The sequence below is a fragment of the Gossypium arboreum genome, chromosome 10, assembly GCF_025698485.1.
Source record: "Gossypium arboreum isolate Shixiya-1 chromosome 10, ASM2569848v2, whole genome shotgun sequence".
NCBI lineage: Eukaryota > Viridiplantae > Streptophyta > Magnoliopsida > Malvales > Malvaceae > Gossypium > Gossypium arboreum.
The window spans coordinates 127,161,579-127,179,801 of NC_069079.1; the positions used below are offsets into that span (position 1 = coordinate 127,161,579).

The 18,223-nt window shown below is 33.9% G+C and overlaps 2 protein-coding genes across 3 annotated transcripts; both read left to right on the forward strand.

The window, feature by feature from the left end:
• Positions 1-2,672: 2,672 nt before the first annotated feature.
• On the forward strand, positions 2,673-6,533 carry LOC108462322 (probable LRR receptor-like serine/threonine-protein kinase At3g47570). Of its 2 annotated transcripts, none has more exons than XM_053019764.1 (3): positions 2,673-5,549; positions 5,680-6,111; positions 6,225-6,533. In XM_053019764.1, the coding sequence occupies exons 1-3, from the start codon at positions 2,798-2,800 to the stop codon at positions 6,236-6,238; spliced, it is 3,198 nt and encodes a 1,065-aa protein (XP_052875724.1). In that variant the 5' UTR covers positions 2,673-2,797; the 3' UTR covers positions 6,239-6,533. The 2 variants fall into 2 exon arrangements, with proteins under 2 accessions (XP_052875724.1, XP_017617775.2); XM_017762286.2 differs by having other exon boundaries at positions 6,231-6,533.
• A 4,114-nt stretch (positions 6,534-10,647) lies between these two features.
• LOC108462320 (probable LRR receptor-like serine/threonine-protein kinase At3g47570) lies at positions 10,648-14,388 on the forward strand. Its single transcript, XM_017762285.1, has 6 exons — positions 10,648-10,746; positions 11,084-12,320; positions 12,407-12,428; positions 12,471-13,705; positions 13,839-14,261; positions 14,381-14,388. The coding sequence occupies exons 1-6, from the start codon at positions 10,648-10,650 to the stop codon at positions 14,386-14,388; spliced, it is 3,024 nt and encodes a 1,007-aa protein (XP_017617774.1).
• The last annotated feature ends 3,835 nt before the right edge of the window (positions 14,389-18,223 follow it).

Genomic DNA, 18,223 nt, shown 5'->3' on the forward strand with positions numbered 1-18,223 from the left:
AACTCTCAATGCCTAAAAATGTCAGGAAGATGCCCAAAATAGCCTACAAGTTCTTCACAGACTTTTGGTAAAAACTTAAAAAAATTGCTTTAATTCATTAAGGACAATTTTGTCCTTTCTTCCTTATATTAATTTTACCCTAAATGTAAATAGTTTTAGGATTAGAGTTATACTTAGCCACATTCAATATTATTTTATTTTTATGTTTTCTTATCAACATGAGTTGCTAAATCTTTTCTAAGATTTCAAAGTTTTTATTCTTTAAGTTTGTGAGATCTGATTTGTTTTATTCTTTCTTTAGTTTTTGGTATTTACAATATATTTTGTTTTAATTATAAATATCTAAGTTAGGTATCATATTCGATAGCTTAAAATATTTGACTTGTCAATTAGAATTTTTAAATCCGTTATTGATTAGTTATTCTAACACTTGTGACGAATAGCATGATTGAGTATAAGCTACATATGCAGTTCTTGTTATGTGGGTATATGATCTAGTCTGAATGAGCCTCGCTTGTGCGTTTCTAGAATTGGATCTTTCTAATTTTTAATACTATTAATAAATTAAATACTAGACGCTTCGTTATAGTATTATTTATTAATAAGTTAAATAATTTCAACGAGATTTCTTTTGGTTATTAAGAAACTAAGGAAAGATTAGTTGTTAACTGCAATGTCAACAACTATAAATAGTTTGTTAAAGAATGTTAAATTTATCATTGCATTGATAATCAAACACGTTAATCAAAAGTAAGATATTGTCTTTTACTTTGTTATATTGTTTCCTCTTAAAGTTCTATTTATTATAGATAGAAATTATTAAAATATATTTTATTAATCAAAATTTATATTATTTTAATATAAATCTAATTTTAATATATTTTATACAACTTACACCTAATTTAATTTTTATTCTATCATTTAATATTAATATTAATTTAAGTTTAAGTGTATTTTATTGTTTAATATACTTATGAATAAATAAATTTTTTATACTTTGTTATATAAACATATTTTAATAAAATATACTTAATGATCGTTTTATACTTTCACTTCATTGTCACCTTCGTGATTGAATTCAAATACATCCCATCATTAATTTTAGTCTCGCTGCTATACTAATTAATTTCATTGTTATTGCTATTTTTAATCTCATCAGGATCAATCTCTAGACTTGTCGAGGAGCCTTAAATGAATATTTCAATGCTTTTCAATACATTCTGTCTTAGTAAAATGAAATTAAATATGAAAAAAAAAGTGATTTAGATGGGATTTATTTAGGGGAAAACCAGGTATTTGTTTAAGCTAAGTCGAAGACCAAATATCTAACAAAAAAAAAAAAAAAGTGGAGCTCCACTCATAAAGAAGACGAAAAAGGAGACAAAAATGATGGAAGATTGTAAAAATTTTAAGCTGAAAATCTTTAAACCAATTGGAATTACCACCTCCTGGTAACATTACTAGGAAGGGTGTTCTTAAGATTGCATATGGAGTAATTTAACAATGTTTTTTTTTTTTAAAGAAGGATGGAGTAATTTAAGAAAACAAGTTTATTAATAATTTTTTTTATTATTTTGACCTTTAGAATATGAAGAGGAATAATAGTTTAAAGTTTCATGTTTTTACTAAATGAAAATCTGATACAGTGTCACATGGCAGCTAGTGACTGGATTACGCGTCAAGTGATATTAAAATTTAATACTATTAAAAAAAATACGAAATTAAAAATTCAGATACTACATTAAACATTTTAAAAATAAATTTATCACAATAAAATTTATTAAATTTCAGATATAAAATCTACCATTATCTATAAAAAAAAGTTTATAGAGGTACATCTTACCTAACATCAATAAAAATTCATAAAAGACGTGATATTAACGTCAAAGAAAACGAAATTTTTGAACACCTAAACATGAGAATAATTTGCTGTCAGGCCTTGATTGAGCAATAGAGGCAGTGAGTTATGCCATGAATTTGAACACCTAAACATCAGAAGAATTTGCCATGGGATCCTTCTGAATTTAGTTTAATATAGTGCACGAATTTGAATGCAGTTTCATTTGCATTTCATTTGTTTTTCTACCTCATCTTTGCTTTCAATTTGGTTGGCAATTAATATATGGTTGCATGTCATGATACTCGATAATAATAGCCATAGGACAATTGATGTTGAACGTTGACAATAACTCTTTATTTTCTCTATTGGTCTGCCACTAAATATCTTTAGAGGTAGCTGAGAGATATTCTAGATCCACATTAGAGATCAATAATATTTTAAATATTAAAAATTATAAACATTAGCCTAGAAAAGAAGTGCTCAAAGTTCTTTTTTTCTATTTTTGCTTTGTTTTGATGCTTAAAGAACTTCTACGTCCCTAACATCCTCTTTGCTCTAGTTGTAGTTTGGACCAAGTCAACTAGTCTTCGTAATTTCTAGATGAGACCAAGTTAATTTGGAGCTGCGAGCTTCGAAACTTGTGGGATCAATATCGCCATTTATCTGAAATTGGAATCAGTCAAGTCTGGCGACTGTATATCTTTAGAGAGGTAGCTAAGAGACTTTAATGAAAGAGGTGAAATGTTGAAAGTGGTGACAATGTTTCCCTCTTTGCTTGACTTTGAGTGCGTCAATTTAAACACGACTTTAAAATTCGCAATAAGTCAAGCAGGGGACCATGCAAATGGTAGCCACATGACTTCCAACGTCAGAAAACTTGAACCAATTGACAGGAGATAGAATACGACAATATCAGAGAGAAAAAAAACTGCATATATTGCACTCTAGTTCTTGTCGATGAACAAAACACTCTCAAATACAACACAATCTCATCAATTAAGAAAGCAAATGGAAGCATCCAACGTTTTCTTCCTTGTTTACGTTCAAGTTATAGTTCTTCTCTCATGCTTCAACTCGCATGGTTTTAATTTGCTTGGCTTAGTAACAGCAAGCCCTGTACTTAGAGGAAATGGCACTGATCAACATGCTTTACTCCAATTCAAAACCAAGGTAACTGGTGATCCACTCAAGATTATGGAGTCTTGGAATATTTCTGTTCACTTTTGTCAATGGCATGGTGTTACATGTGGTCGCAAGCATCAGAGAGTCATTAAATTGGACCTGCAATTCCTGAAACTCTCGGGATCTTTATCACCATACATTGGCAATTTGAGCTTTCTCAGGGGGTTAAATCTTGCAGACAATAGCTTCTACAGCCAGATTCCTCAAGAAATTGGTCGTTTAAGAAGGCTGGAAACATTACAACTGACCAATAACTCCATCAGAGGTGAAATTCCTTCTAATTTATCTGCTTGTTCTAAGCTTACACTGGTTGATATGAGAAGTAACCAGCTAGCAGGAGAAATACCAGCTTCGCTAAGTCTCTTATCAAACCTAAAATCCTTGAATTTTGCCAACAACAGTTTGAAAGGGAGTATTCCACCTTTGTTTGGGAACTTGTCATCTTTGGAGGAGCTTTCTTTGGCGATTAATGCATTAAGTGGGACTATACCAGAAGCTCTTGGACAACTGACAAATCTTTCATTTTTCTCGATATACGGAAATGCAATTTCTGGTAATTTTCCTATGTCAATATTCAATCTCTCCAAAATTAGAAGATTTGATATTGGCGCAAACAAGATTCAAGGCACTTTTCATTCTGACTTAGGAATCACTATGCCATCTATTGAGTTCTTTTCTGTAGTGGGGAACCAAATCTCAGGACAAATCCCGATTTCAATGTCCAATGCCTCAAATCTGAACGTACTTTTATTTAATGATAACAGACTAAGTGGAAATGTGCCTTCGTTAGAGAAGTTGGATAAGCTAGTTAATCTTGGACTAGGCAAAAACCATTTTGGGCATGGGAAAGAAGGTGACTTGAAGTTTCTTTGCAGTTTAGTCAATGCTACCAAATTAAAATTTCTATATATAGGCACCAGTAATTTTGGAGGGGAATTACCTGAATGCATTAGCAATTTTTCTACCACCCTTTTACATTTAGTAATTGAACAGAACAAAATAATGGGAAGAATCCCGAATGGGATTGGAAATCTCATTAATTTGGAGGTGCTATCGGTATTAGAAAATCAACTATCAGGTCCCATTCCCTTTGAAATTGGGAGGCTTCAGAATCTGAATATATTTTTTGCTTATACTAATTTTCTCTCTGGGACTATTCCTAATTCTATTGGAAATTTAACAATGTTAATCAAACTTGCTTTAGATGAAAACAATCTTCAAGGAAGCATTCCTATTAGTGTAGGTAATTGCCAAAATTTGCTTTTATTGGACCTTTCTGATAACAATCTTAGTGGATCAATACCCCATGAAGTACTTCGACTCCAATCTTTGTCCATTTGGCTTGACTTATCTTCAAATTATTTGACCGGTGAGCTTCCTGGTGAAGTAGAAAAACTGAAAAATCTAGACCGATTCTATTGTTCCCAAAATAGGTTATCTGGTTTGCTCCCTAGCAACCTTGGTAGTTGTGTAAGTCTAGAGACGTTGTCCTTGGATGGCAATTTATTTGAAGGGCCCATTCCTTCATCTTGGAGTTCATTGAGAGGTCTTGTGCAATTAGATCTGTCAGATAATAATCTTTCAGGTGGGATTCCAGAATTTTTTGTGACCTTTGGGGCATTAAAATATTTAAATCTCTCTTTCAATGATTTTGATGGAGTGATACCAAGTGAAAGAGTCTTTAAAAATGCCAGTGCTATTTTTGTTGAGGGAAACCATAAGCTTTGTGGAGGCATCCCTGAGTTACACTTATCAAGATGCAACTCAAAAACATCATCAACCACTTCTGTGAAATTAAAAATTTCAATCATTGTTGTGATGTTAGGAGTGGCTTTGGTTTTCACTTGTCTCCTTGTCTTGTGGTTTAGAAAGAAGAAACAGCAGCATCCAAGAAAAATATGTGAAGAAAATTGGCTTTTACAATTATCATACCAAAGCATCCTAAGGGCTACTAACGGATTCTCCACACAAAATTTGGTTGGTGCGGGAAGTTTTGGCTCCGTATACAAAGGAATTCTTGAGGGGAGTGGAGAAGTAATTGCAGTAAAGGTGTTTCATCTTCTGCATAGTGGAGCTTCTAGGAGTTTTTTGGCTGAATGCGAGGCTTTGAAGAACATTCGACATCGGAATCTTGTCAAGGTTTTATCAGCCATTTCAGGTATTGATCATAAAGGCAATGATTTTAAAGCCTTGGCTTATGAGTTCATGGAAAATGGAAGCTTGGAGGACTGGTTGTATCCCTCTACCAGCATGAATGAACCGAAGACGACAAGAAACCTGAACTTTTTCCAAAGAGTTAATGTGGCCATAGATGTTGCTCATGCACTCGAATATTTGCACCATTATTGCGGAACATCGATAATTCATTGTGACCTCAAGCCAAGCAATATTCTACTCGATGAAGAAATGGTTGGCCATATCAGTGACTTCGGCTTAGCAAAAATCCTTTCTGGAGATGAGCTTAACTATTCTGCTAATGAATCGGGCTCCCTTGGATTAAGAGGAACTATCGGCTATGCTCCACCTGGTATGTTCACTTTTTTCATTTCTTTCATTATTTAAAAGAAAAAGAATCCATCTAAAAGCAGTCTTGTTGTATATTTAGTGGTTTCCACTACAATTATTAATATATGTATTTTGTGACGAATTAATTATAGAATATGGCATGGGAAGCGAGTTGTCAACAAATGGCGATGTGTATAGCTATGGCATCCTCTTGTTAGAGATGTTAACAGGGAAAAGGCCAACGAATGAAAGGTTCAAAGAAGGTTTAAGTCTTCACAACTTTGTCAAAGCAGCTTTGCCCAGTCGAGTGGTTGAGATTATAGATCCCATTCTTCTTCAAGAGAGTGTCAGAGGAGGAACAGTAGCTGACATCACTCTTAATGAAAACAACCTGGGAAATGACGAATATCCTCAATGCTTGAATTCAATATTCAAAATAGGACTCACTTGTTCTGCTGAATCACCGAGTGACCGGATGGACATGAGTGATGTTGTTACCAAGCTTTGTTCTATTAGAGACAAGCTTCTCCGTCCAACTCGATTGCGTCGTGGGATTAAAACTGCATATGATGCTAAACCAACAGGTAATAATGTCTTCTTATCATAGCAAAATACTCGATCATTTCATCACTTAAGGCACATTTCGACTACTTCTCCGATGACATGATGTGCTTTAAGTAAATCCTTGCTTCTTAAGTTGCAGGTATCTAAGGTATTGTATGGATGACTTGAGATGCATAGGTCTGGTAAAGTGCTCGCTATTCTCTTTTGTTCACATTTCCACTAAAGAAATTAAAGAGAATAGATATGGAGTTTTTCCAGTACTAGATCATCGTTAAATCAGACTTAAGTAACAATGTTGTAATTCTATTCTGGATCTTATTGTATCAATAATGTTATTGAATATGTCAATCAATGGCTATTCATGGGAAGTTTATGCTGTTGAAATTGGCAAGCTTGTTTTATGATCATGGTTACATCCTTGCTCTGTTTTTGCATAACACAAGGCGATCAAAATGGCTCTCGAGGTGTATGATAAGCTGTGTTAATTGTTGAATTTGACTCGGTTGTTGCTGTCTACAGTAATATAGGTGTTTACTAAGTTAACGGTGAGTGATTAAAATGAAATATTATTAAAATTGGATGGCTAAAAGATAAAACTATATAATGACATTGTTAAATTTGAATTTCTTTTATTTCGATGAACAAAATAAAAATTTACTAAATTTGGTTCACCATGTGATTTACCCTTAATATAATTTGTTGAAATTACCCATCTGAATTTCTTTTTCCTTCTCTATTTGGTTGTATGTGAAATAATTAGAGATTTTGGGTAAAAGTAGAATCAAATACAAGTTTCCTACTCTTATTTAACTTCTTTAAGATAAAATTAAACATTTTCTTAAATAAAATAAGGATAAAATATAAAAGCTAATGCTAGCTAAGTTCCTAATAAAATATCTTTATAAATAATATTTAAATAAAAATAAATAATAAAATAAAATAATCTTAAAATTTAGAAAGTCTGGTATGTCAAAATATTACTTTCATGCCCAAATTTTGTATGTAACTCTTTATTTTCCTTGTTATCAATATTTTGAATTTAATTTGTACTAACATAAAAATTGAACACTAAACACTAAAATTAAAAGCATCATCTTCAAAAATTAATTAAAATTAATCATCAAAAATATGTAAGTTAAGCGTAGGGTGAGCAAAATCTGATTCGATTCAAAAACTCGATCAAATTTTTAAATTTTGAATTAAATAGTTCGAGTTATTTGAGTTAATCAAGTTATTTGGATCAACTCGAATAAAAAATTAAATTTTTCAGTTTAACTCGAATATGAATTACACAAATTGAGTTGTCCGAAAATTCGAATAAGAAAAGGCAAAACTACGCCATTTTGATAAATGTTTACCTTTTCTAAGGTTAAAAGTCAAAACTATTAAATTAAAAGGTAAAATTACTTTGTTTTGCAAAATGTTTACTCATTAAGTTAAAAGGTAAAACTATTATATTTTTTTATGTAGTTAAATAATTTATACTTCATTTACTAGTTAAATAAACGGTTCATTTAAACGCAACATTGAATATAAATAATAGGATTCGTTAACTCGACTCGACTTGACTCGAAATTTTTTGACTCGATTCGATACGATTCGAAAAAAAATCAAATTGAGTTCGGTGCTAAAATAGGATTCATCAACTCAACTAACTCAAAATTTTTTAACTCGATTCAACTCGACTCGATCGAATACTCACCCTTAGTAAGCACATTATTAAATTAATTACACGTGTATTTGTTTTTATTTGGTTTAAATCTGATTGAGCTTTCATGAATATATCTTAACAATCATTGTCAATATATTGATTAAATTTTGAATTGTGCTCTTTCAATCTATATGCCTTTCCTTTGTTCTTACCAATATGTCTTCCTATTTTTGGAATACAATTTTTTTATTCAAAATTTAAACAACATTTATCAGTAGGTGTGTCACATCCCGAAAATTGAGTTAGTAAAAAATAAGTTAGTGAAATCAAGAATAATCACATTTAGTTTTTGAATTATGTAAAGTAAAGTGATCTATTTTAGTGGTTAAGTGTGTTGTTTATGTGTGTAAAGTTTTGGGTTTAAATGTTTTCTTTTAAATTTTTGTTATTTTTGTCCCTTGAAAGTCTAGTTTAAATAAAATTTTCATGCAACTAATGATAAAATAAGTCTAGTAATTTAGTGGTAAGGTATCAGCTTATTCTTTTGCTTTGAGTGTGAATCATCATTTATGCAAACGGAAATATTTTTGCTTGTTACGCGCTACGCCCATGTGGTAGAGTTTTATGTAATTGAATTTTTCCTATTAACTTTGAATTTTACTAAATTTTGTTACTAATCTTGATTTTTAATTCATTTTACCAATTAATATTTGTTTTGATGATCTGGAAATAAAATTTAACAAAAAATATTATTTCAAATATTTTATTTTAATAGTTAATAATAAGTTGATTTATAAAATATAAAAAAATTAATTTAGAATTTTATTTAATATTTATCACATAAAATTCTAAATTATTTTTATATTTTAATATTTTATAAATTAACTTATTATTAACTATTAAAGTACACTATTTGAAATAATAAAATTTTAAAATATAATATTAAAAGAAAAACTTGAAAAATAAAAATTAAAATGTTAAATTTACTTTTTATGAATAATTGTTTTTTTATTAATTATTGATAATATATCAATTTATTATTTTAAGTATTAAATTATAATAGTAAATTTATCACAACTTAAAAGTACAATGACAAATATCAATCAAATAAAATATATTAATGGTTGGAATCATCTTTGTATATATATATAAAGCATAGTGACAAATTTGTACATTAATTCAAAAGTTTTAACTTATTAAATGCAAATAAAAATAGGACAAAGTACAACAATAGTCACTCAATTATTCAAATCTTTATTTTGGTCACCTAACTATTAGTTTCTTAATTTTGTGAAATCAAATATTTTAGTTAAATAGTAATGAAGTCTAACGTGGGCTTTTTTATTATCTTAATAATAAATTTAGTCTTTGCAATATTTACATATTCTATCAATCTGCTCCCAAGTCTTAAAAAAATCAATAAATTTATCATTTTAGTTCTAATTCTAAAAATTATAAATATATATTTAAAAATATTTTATATTTAGTTTTTAAAATTTTAATTTATATTTGCTTTATTATAATTTATATTTACTTTTTCTCATCGGCCAAACATACGAAAAACTTAGAAATTAAAGTTATTTTTACTTAATCTCTTTTAATTTAGTCCGCTTTTTCTTTTGCTACATTAGTTCACCTCAAATGCCTAATTAAACCCCCAAAAGAAGTTTGAAATTAACAAATTTATAAACTCAGAAAAATGGTTGGGTTGACGACACCAACTTTGATGGCTTTACTCTTTGCTACAGAAAAAAATACCAATTTCAAACTTTAGTGTTATCGTATTTTTTTTGTAGGTCAAAGCCATGGCATTTGATATTTCAAACTTCGTCAATTGAATGAAGGAAAGAACAAAAAGGTAGATATTATTGAAAGTCTTTTGGGGCACAAAAATCTTTAAAATATTTTTATACTTTTTTAATTTTTTTTGTCAGAGTTGTGTGATCTGAATCACATCACTTGTTAAAGAAATAAAATACAGTGACAAAATAAGGGGGTTTGTGGGGGCGAAAGGCCGAAGCCCACCACAGATCCCAATTAAGCATAATACTTGACTGGGGTTGTAACCCGACCCCGCGATACAAACCATGCCGCACAAGTAGAATACGTATAGAACTACACTTATTCTACTTAACATTGATTCAAATAAGGTTTTTCAACCTTTAAATAAATGTAGTCGAAACTCCTCTTGAATCATTAGTTTTTCCACATTAGTGAATTTCTTATCCTCTGTCCATGATTTTTACCCGAAAGGGTTTCCACATAAAATCTGTGTGTTCTTTTTTTTTCTTATTTTTCAATCACTCTATTACCATTATCAATGTTTAAAATAACATTTTTAATTTTTTTATAAATTTATAGGATTAGGACTAAAATGATAAATCTTGGAAACATTGTGGGATAAATTTGTCAAATTTTTTATATTTAAGCTCTAATTGGTAAAATGTATAAACATGGGAGGGCTAAATTTTTTATTAAGCTAATAAAACAGAGCTCACGTTAGACTTTTATTAGGCAACTAAGGGAAGAGTAACTAAAATATTTAATTTTAAAAAGTTGAAAGACTGAAACGAAAAAAAATTAATAGCTAGATGATAAAACAGAACAAATTGAATAGTTCGATGACTACTCTTGTAATTTGTTTTCTTTGTTAGCGAGTTGCCCATTTCATAGTTTCAATCAAAGTTTATTCGGACTCCTTGGTGTAGTTTTTGCCAAATGCTTCAACCATTGACCAATTGAATGCCTTGGCTTAAATTTCCTGTCAACTCTTTTGATAGTGCAAGACTTGGGGAGTTGTTCTTCATAATCATTACTAACAACCCACTCAATGTCTTGTGCCATTCACATGGCACTAACCTTAGATATCTTTCGATCTCATATCTTCTACATCTATTTGCAGAAGATGCATGAATTTCAAAGTCTTCAACAGCTACCCAATCAGTTATCAAAGTCTTTGTTACGGTATACGAGTCAGCCTCCATCATCATCTAATGTCAAGGAGGTCTTTGATTGATTAGTTGATGGAAGAAAAGGGTTTATGATTGATGAACTGCATTGAACTAGACTGATTTTCTTAATCATATAATCAGTTTGTCGGATGATTTGAAACAGTCAATCTCCACATTTAGGGAATCCCAAATTCTTTGCCACTGAAATTCCATAGTTGGAAAACTACTTATATATTGCACCCTGGTTCTTGTTCATGAGCCACACAATCAAATACAAATCAACCTTTTCATTTAGCAATTTGTTTCAAGTTGATGGAGCCATCAAAAAAACATTTTCAACCGTCCAGCTCTTTTTTCCTTGTGATTCTTCTCTCATTCTTCAACTTGCAGGGTTTTAGCTTGGTTAGTTTAGCAACAGCAAGCCCTGCAGTTAGAGGGAATGACTCTGATCAACAAGCTTTACTCCAGTTCAAAGCCAAGATAACTGGTGATCAACTCAACATTATGGAGTCCTGGAATAGCTCCATTCACTTCTGTCAGTGGATCGGTGTTACATGCGGTCGCAAGCATCGAAGAGTCACCAAGCTGAAACTTCGAATCCTCAAACTCTCTGGATCATTGTCACCCTATATTGGAAATTTGAGCTTCCTCAGGGAGTTGGATCTTGTGGGCAACAGCTTCTACAACCAAATTCCTCAAGAGATCGGTGGTTTAAGAAGACTAGAAGCATTAAACCTGGCGAATAACTCCATCAGTGGTGAAATTCCTTCCAATTTATCTGCTTGTTCTAAACTTATATTAGTTGATATGTCGGACAACCAGCTAACGGGAGAAATACCTGCTTTGCTGGGTCTCTTGTCAAATCTAAAAGTATTGGGTTTTTTCAACAATAGTTTGAGAGGGAATATCCCACCTTCACTGGGGAACTTGTCATCCCTGGAGAGACTTGGTTTAACATACAATGCATTAAGTGGGATTATACCTGAATCTTTTGGACGACTGAGAAACCTTTCATTTTTCACCATATTCGGAAATGCGATTTCTGGTATTGTTCCTGTCCCAATGTTCAATCTCTCCAATATTAGAAGTTTTGATATTGGTGGAAACAAGATTGAAGGTACTGTTCATTCTGATTTAGAAATCAATATGCCTCATCTTGAGTTCTTTTCTGTAGGGGAAAACCAAATCTCTGGGCAAATTCCACTTTCAATATCCCATGCCCCGAATTTGGGTGTTCTTGAATTATATGATAACATGCTCGATGGAAATGTACCTTCATTAGAAAAGTTGGATAAATTGTTTAGGCTTGCACTAGGAGGAAACCATTTGGGACATGGGAGAGAAGGTGACTTGAACTTTCTTTGCACTTTAGTCAACAATACAAAACTAGAAATTCTATCAATAACCGAAAATAATTTTGGAGGGGAATTTCCAAAATGCATTAGCAATTTTTCTAGCACACTTCAGGCTTTATCGATGAGTGAGAACAACATTTTGGGAGAAATCCCGGATGAGATTGGAAATCTCATCAATTTGGAGGTGCTAGACTTGGCACAAAATCATTTATCAGGTCCCATTCCCTTTGATATTGGGAGGCTTTGGAAGCTAAATATATTTTACGCTCACAGTAATTTTCTCTTTGGGACTATTCCCCACTCCATTGGAAATTTAATAGAGTTAACTAAACTTGTTTTAAATTTTAACAATCTTCAGGGCAGCATTCCTTTAGGTCTAGGTAATTATTGATTCTACTGGATCTTTCTCATAATAATCTTAGTGGACCAATACCCCCCGAAATACTAGGACTATCATCCTTGTCCATTGTACTAAGCCTATCGTCTAACTCTTTGACTGGTGAGCTTCCTGTTGAAGTAGAAAAACTGAAAAATCTGGGCCAACTGGATGTTTCTCACAACAGGTTATTTGGTTTGCTTCCAGACAACCTTGGGAGTTGTGTAAGTCTGGTCGAGCTGTATTTGGAGGGCAATTTGTTTGAAGGGCCAATTCCTCCATATTTGAGTTCATTGAGGGGTCTTGAGGCATTGGATGCATCCAACAATAATCTTTCCGGTGGGATTCTAGAATTTCTTGTGAGGTTTGGGACATTAAAGTACTTAAATCTCTCTTTCAACAATTTTGAAGGAGTGATACCAAGTGAAGGAGTGTTCAAGAATACAAGTGCTATATTTGTTGAGGGAAATAATAAGCTTTGCGGAGGCATCCCTGAGTTACACTTGTCAAGATGTAACTCCAAAACATCATCAAAAACTTCCCTTAAATTGAAGATCACAATAATTGTTGTGATTTCAGGAGTGACTTTAGTATTCTCTATTCTGCTCATAATTTGGTTTAGAAAGAAAAAAGAGCAGAAGCCAACGACAACTCATGTAGAAAATTCCCTTCTACGGTTATCATACCAAAGCATCCTAAGGGCTACTAATGGATTCTCCCCTCAGAATTTGATTGGTTTGGGAGGTTTTGGATCTGTATACAAAGGAATTCTTGAAGCGAATGGAGCAGTTATTGCAGTAAAGGTGCTTAATCTTTTGAATCATAGAGCTTCCAGGAGTTTCTTGGTTGAATGCGAGGCTTTGAAGAACATTCGACATCGTAATCTTGTCAAGGTATTAACAGCCATTTCAGGTATCGATTATCAAGGCAATGATTTTAAAGCATTGGTTTATGAGTTCATGGAAAATGGAAGCTTGGGGGATTGGCTACATCCATCTGTTGGCATGAATGAACCAGAGATGATGAGAAACCTAAACTTCATTCAAAGAGTTAATATGGCCGTAGATGTTGCTCATGCACTCGAATATCTGCACCATTGTTGTGAGACGCCGATCATTCATTGTGACCTCAAGCCAAGCAATGTTTTACTCAATGGGGAACTGGTTGGTCATATAAGTGACTTCGGCTTAGCAAAAATCCTTTCTGGAGATAAGCTTAACTATTCTACTAATGAATCAAGCTCCCTAGGATTAAGAGGAACCATCGGCTATGCTCCACCTGGTATGTTCACTTTTTTCATTTCTTTCATTATTTAAAAGAGAAAAAATCGATCTAAAAGCAGTCTTGTTTTATATTCAGAATTTTTCCACTACGATTATATTTATATATGTATTTTATGACGAATTAATTATAGAATATGGCATGGGAAGCGAGTTGTCAACAAACGGCGATGTATATAGCTATGGCATCCTCTTGTTAGAGATGTTAACAGGGAAAAGGCCAACGAATGAAAGGTTCAAAGAAGATTTAAGTCTTCACAACCTTGTCAAAGCAGCTTTGCCCAATCGAGTGGTTGAGATTATAGATCCCATCCTTCTTCAAGAGAGTGTCAGAGGAGGAACAGTAGCTGACATCACTCTTAATGAAAACAACCTGGGAAATGACGAATATCTTCAATGCTTGAATTTGATATTCAAAATAGGACTCACTTGTTCTGCTGAATCTCCGAGTGAACGGATGGACATGAGTGATGTTGTTACCAAGCTTTGTTCTATTAGAGACAAGCTTCTCCGTCTAACTCGATTATATCGTGGGATTCAAACTCCATATTCAGCAGGTAATAATGTCTTATTATCTTAGCAAAATACTCAATCATTTCATCACTTAAAGGCACATTTCGGCTACTTTTCTGATGACATGATGTGCTTAAGTGAATCCTTGTTTCTTAAGTTGCAGGCACCTAAGGGGTCGTATTGATGACTTTAGATGCTTAGGTCCGGAAAAGTGCTCGCTATTCTCTTTTCTTTTGTTCACATTCCACTTAAAGAAACGAGAATAAATATTGAGTTTTTCTAGTACTAGATCCTCGTCAAATCAGACTTTAGTAACAATGTTGTTCTGGATCTTATTGTATCAATAATGTTATTGAGCATGTCAATCAATGGTGTTGGAACATTGCAGCAACAACACAACTTATTTGCTTAAGAATTAAATTGAAACCGAGAGCAAAACCAAGAACTTGAGCACTAAAATGGATGATGAAAAAATCAGAAGCAATTTCCATTGATTGATAATGAAAATAAATACAAAGTTAACAAGTCAAATGACCATTACCTAATAATTTACCTACTCCCACTAATAAGAGACTTAAGCTAACTTAAATTACAAGACAAAGCAAGCTGGTATGGCCAGCCTTACATCCATCAAACTCAAGTCAAAACTAAACAAAAAATACAAACTTTCATGTCAAGTTACAAGCTAACTTGATCAAGTTACATATGAACCAAAAAATAACAAAATGAAACAAGACAGCTAAGCTAGTTGCTGCTCTTGAACTCATTTCGATCGTGCCCTTCAGGCTGAGCTGCTACTACTTCATGCATCCTTCCAAGCTGTCAACGGTCCAATGTTGCATTGCAGGCCAAATCTCAGCACTCCTCCTTAGACTGTATGCAACAAACACCTATTAGCTTCCTTAGTGTTTCAAACCTTGCTGCACCAAGTGGCTTAGTCAAAATATCAGCCAATTGGTCTTGCGAACAACAATGCACTAAGCTGACTTCTTTAGATTGCTTAGCTTCTCTAACAAAGTGGAATTTTATCTTAAAGTGCTTGGTTTTGCCATGAAAGACTGGATTCTTGGCTATGGCAACAGCCGACTGGTTATCAACCATGATCTCAGTAGGATCACATTGTTTCTCATTTAGATCATGCAGTAACTTCCTGAGCCAAATAGCTTGATTCACTGCTGCTGCTGCTGCTATGTATTCTGCCTCAGCAGTAGATTGAGCAACAGTTTGTTGCTTCTTTGAACTCCAACGAAACACACTCGAGCCAAGGGTGAAAAAATACCCCGATGTGCTTTTTATATCATCAATACAACTAGCCCAATCGCTATCTGAATAACCAACCAGCTTCAGCTCCTTTTCTTTCTTAAACAGCATACCAAGCCTCAAAGTTCCTTTAATGTATCTCAGCACCCTCTTGGCAGCCCTGAAATGCACTTCATTACAACAATGCATAAACCTTGCCAACAAACTCACAGCATACATTAAATCAAGTCTGGTTGCTGTCAAATAGAGCAAGCAACCTATTAAACTCCTATACTCCTTCTCATTAACCCTTATATGATCACCAATGCTTGAAAGCTTCTCTCTTTGAGCCATCAGTGTGTTTACAGGCTTGCAATTTTGCATGCTAAACTTGTCAAGTATCTTCAAGGTGAATGCATGTTGGCTAATGAAAATCCCTCGATCAGTTTGGTTCACTTCCATACCAAGGAAGTAGGTCATGATCCCTAAATTAGTCATATCAAATATCTCTTGCATCTGTGCTTTGAACTCATTGACCAGAACATCCTTGCTTCCAGTCACTAGCAAGTCGTCAACATAAATCGAGACAATTAGAAATGTCTCATCCTTGGATTTCTTCACATAGAGGGTTGGCTCTCTCAGGCTTTTCTCAAACCCGAGCTTAGACAGGTAAGCATCTACCTTATCGTACCATGCTCTAGGTGCTTGTTTCAACCCATACAGAGCCTTCTTCAGCCTATAGACCTTGTCTTCTTGTCCTTGGACATGGAAGCCATCGGGTTGCTCTATGTAAATCTCCTCCTTGAGAAAGCCATTCAAGAAGGCTGACTTAACATCAAGTTGATGTATCTACCATTTCTTCTGTGCAGCCAAACCAAACAGTAGCTTGATGGTATCCAATTTTACAACTGGGGCAAAAGTCTCCTCAAAATCAACTCCATACTGCTGGCAATACCCCTTAACCACCAACCTTGCCTTGTGTTTATTCAATGAGCCATCAACATTGAATTTTGCTCTAAAGACCCATCTAACTCTAATAACCTTCTTTTCTGGTCTCTCAACCAAGTCCCAAAACTGATTCTTTTGAATCATGTCCATTTCAGCTTCCATAGCTTTCTTCCAATTCATGTCCCTAGCTGCTTCTTCATAGCTCGAAAGCTCCACAATAGCCACATTGCATCTCTGATAAACATCAGCAATGGACCTAGTACCCCTCACAGGAAGGTCATCAACATTGCCATTTTTAGGCTCACTTTCATTTAGCTCTAAGTTGCCTTTAGCCGAATCCTCTTCAAACTAACTTGCATTCGAACCATCCCAGTTCCAAGTCTTCTTTTCATCAAATCTGATGTCTCTACTTACCAAAATCTTCATTGTTGAAGGATCATAGACTCTATAGCCTTTCTTGTCACTACTATAGCCCACAAAAATACAAGGAATAGACCTCTTCTCGAGCTTGGTCCTTCTTTCTGCTAGTACAAGGACATAGCACATACATCCAAAGACCTTCAAATGAGAGACAGATGGTTTGAATCCATGCCATACTTCAAAGGGTGTTTTATCCTTGATAGCATGTATTGGGAGCTTGTTGAGCAGGTACACCGAGCTATTGACAGCCTCTGCCCAAAATGAGTTTGGAAGCTTGCTTTGGAACAGCAAGCACCTAGCCATATCCATTACAGTCCTATTCTTCCTTTCACACACTCCATTTTGCTGAGGAGTGTACACTGTGGTTAGCTGATGATGGATCCCAGCCTACTCACATAATCTCTTGAATTTATCAGACAGATACTCAACCCTATTGTCTGTTCTTAATGTCTTAATCCTACAACCAGTTTGGTTTTCAACCATAGCTTTGAACTTTCCAAAAGCTTCAAACACATCAGAATTCTATTTCAAGAAGAAAATCCAACAGAATCTGGTCAGATCATCAATGAAAATTACAAAGTACTTACTTCCATTTAGTGAAGGGGTCTTCATTGGGCCACAGATGTCAGAATGCACCAGCTCAAGCTTCTCTCGAGCTCTCCATGCTTGATCAACTGGAAAAAGAAGCCTAGCTTGTTTGCCAAGTTGACAAACATCACAAACACCTTCAAGTGGCTCGACCTTAGTCATATCCTCTACCAAACCAAGCTTATACAGCAAATCAAGTGACCTGAAATTGACATGGCCTAGCCTCCTGTGCCATAGGCCAGCACTGTCACTTTGGCTCAAATATGCCCTTTTTTCAAGCTGACTAACATCAAACATGAAACACTTGTCTCCCATAGGTATTATGGAAATTTCCTGACCAAGAGAATCTTCAATAACATAGGAACCACTTCTAAAGAACAAGGAATAGCCTTTTTCAATCAACTGACCAACACTAAGTAGGTTTTGGTCAATATCGGGCACATACAACACATCAGTAATCAGCTTATTTCTTGAACTTGAGCTGATCAACACATCACCCCTACCTTTAGCTTCAAGTATGCTCCCATTTCCAATTCTAATCCTTGAGCTAAAACTCCTATCAAGCTCCTTAAACAGGTTCACATCAGCAGCCATGTGATGTGAGCAGCCACTATTTACAAGCCAACTACATTTGCCTTTGCTTGTGGTTGCAAGGGAAGATGCACTGAAAACATGCTCCTCCTGAGCTTGTTGATCCTCAGCAAGATGTGCCTGATCTTGTTGCTGTACTGGTACTTTACCTTTGTTTTTACAAAGTTGCTCAACATGACCATATTGCTTGCATTTCCAGCATTGAACATCTGGTCTTCTC

What these genes read in the sequence shown, in the direction of transcription:
- LOC108462322 (XM_053019764.1), top strand. Translation starts at nt 2,798, where the DNA reads ATGAACAAAACACTCTCAAATACAACACAATCTCATCAATTAAGAAAG. An exon ending in TATCGGCTATGCTCCACCTG is followed by an intron (nt 5,550 to 5,679) that starts GTATGTTCACTT and finishes AATTAATTATAG; the next exon opens with AATATGGCATGGGAAGCGAG.
- LOC108462320 (XM_017762285.1), top strand. Translation starts at nt 10,648, where the DNA reads ATGCATGAATTTCAAAGTCTTCAACAGCTACCCAATCAGTTATCAAAG. An exon ending in CATCATCTAATGTCAAGGAG is followed by an intron (nt 10,747 to 11,083) that starts GTCTTTGATTGA and finishes TTCAACTTGCAG; the next exon opens with GGTTTTAGCTTGGTTAGTTT. An exon ending in CATCGGCTATGCTCCACCTG is followed by an intron (nt 13,706 to 13,838) that starts GTATGTTCACTT and finishes AATTAATTATAG; the next exon opens with AATATGGCATGGGAAGCGAG.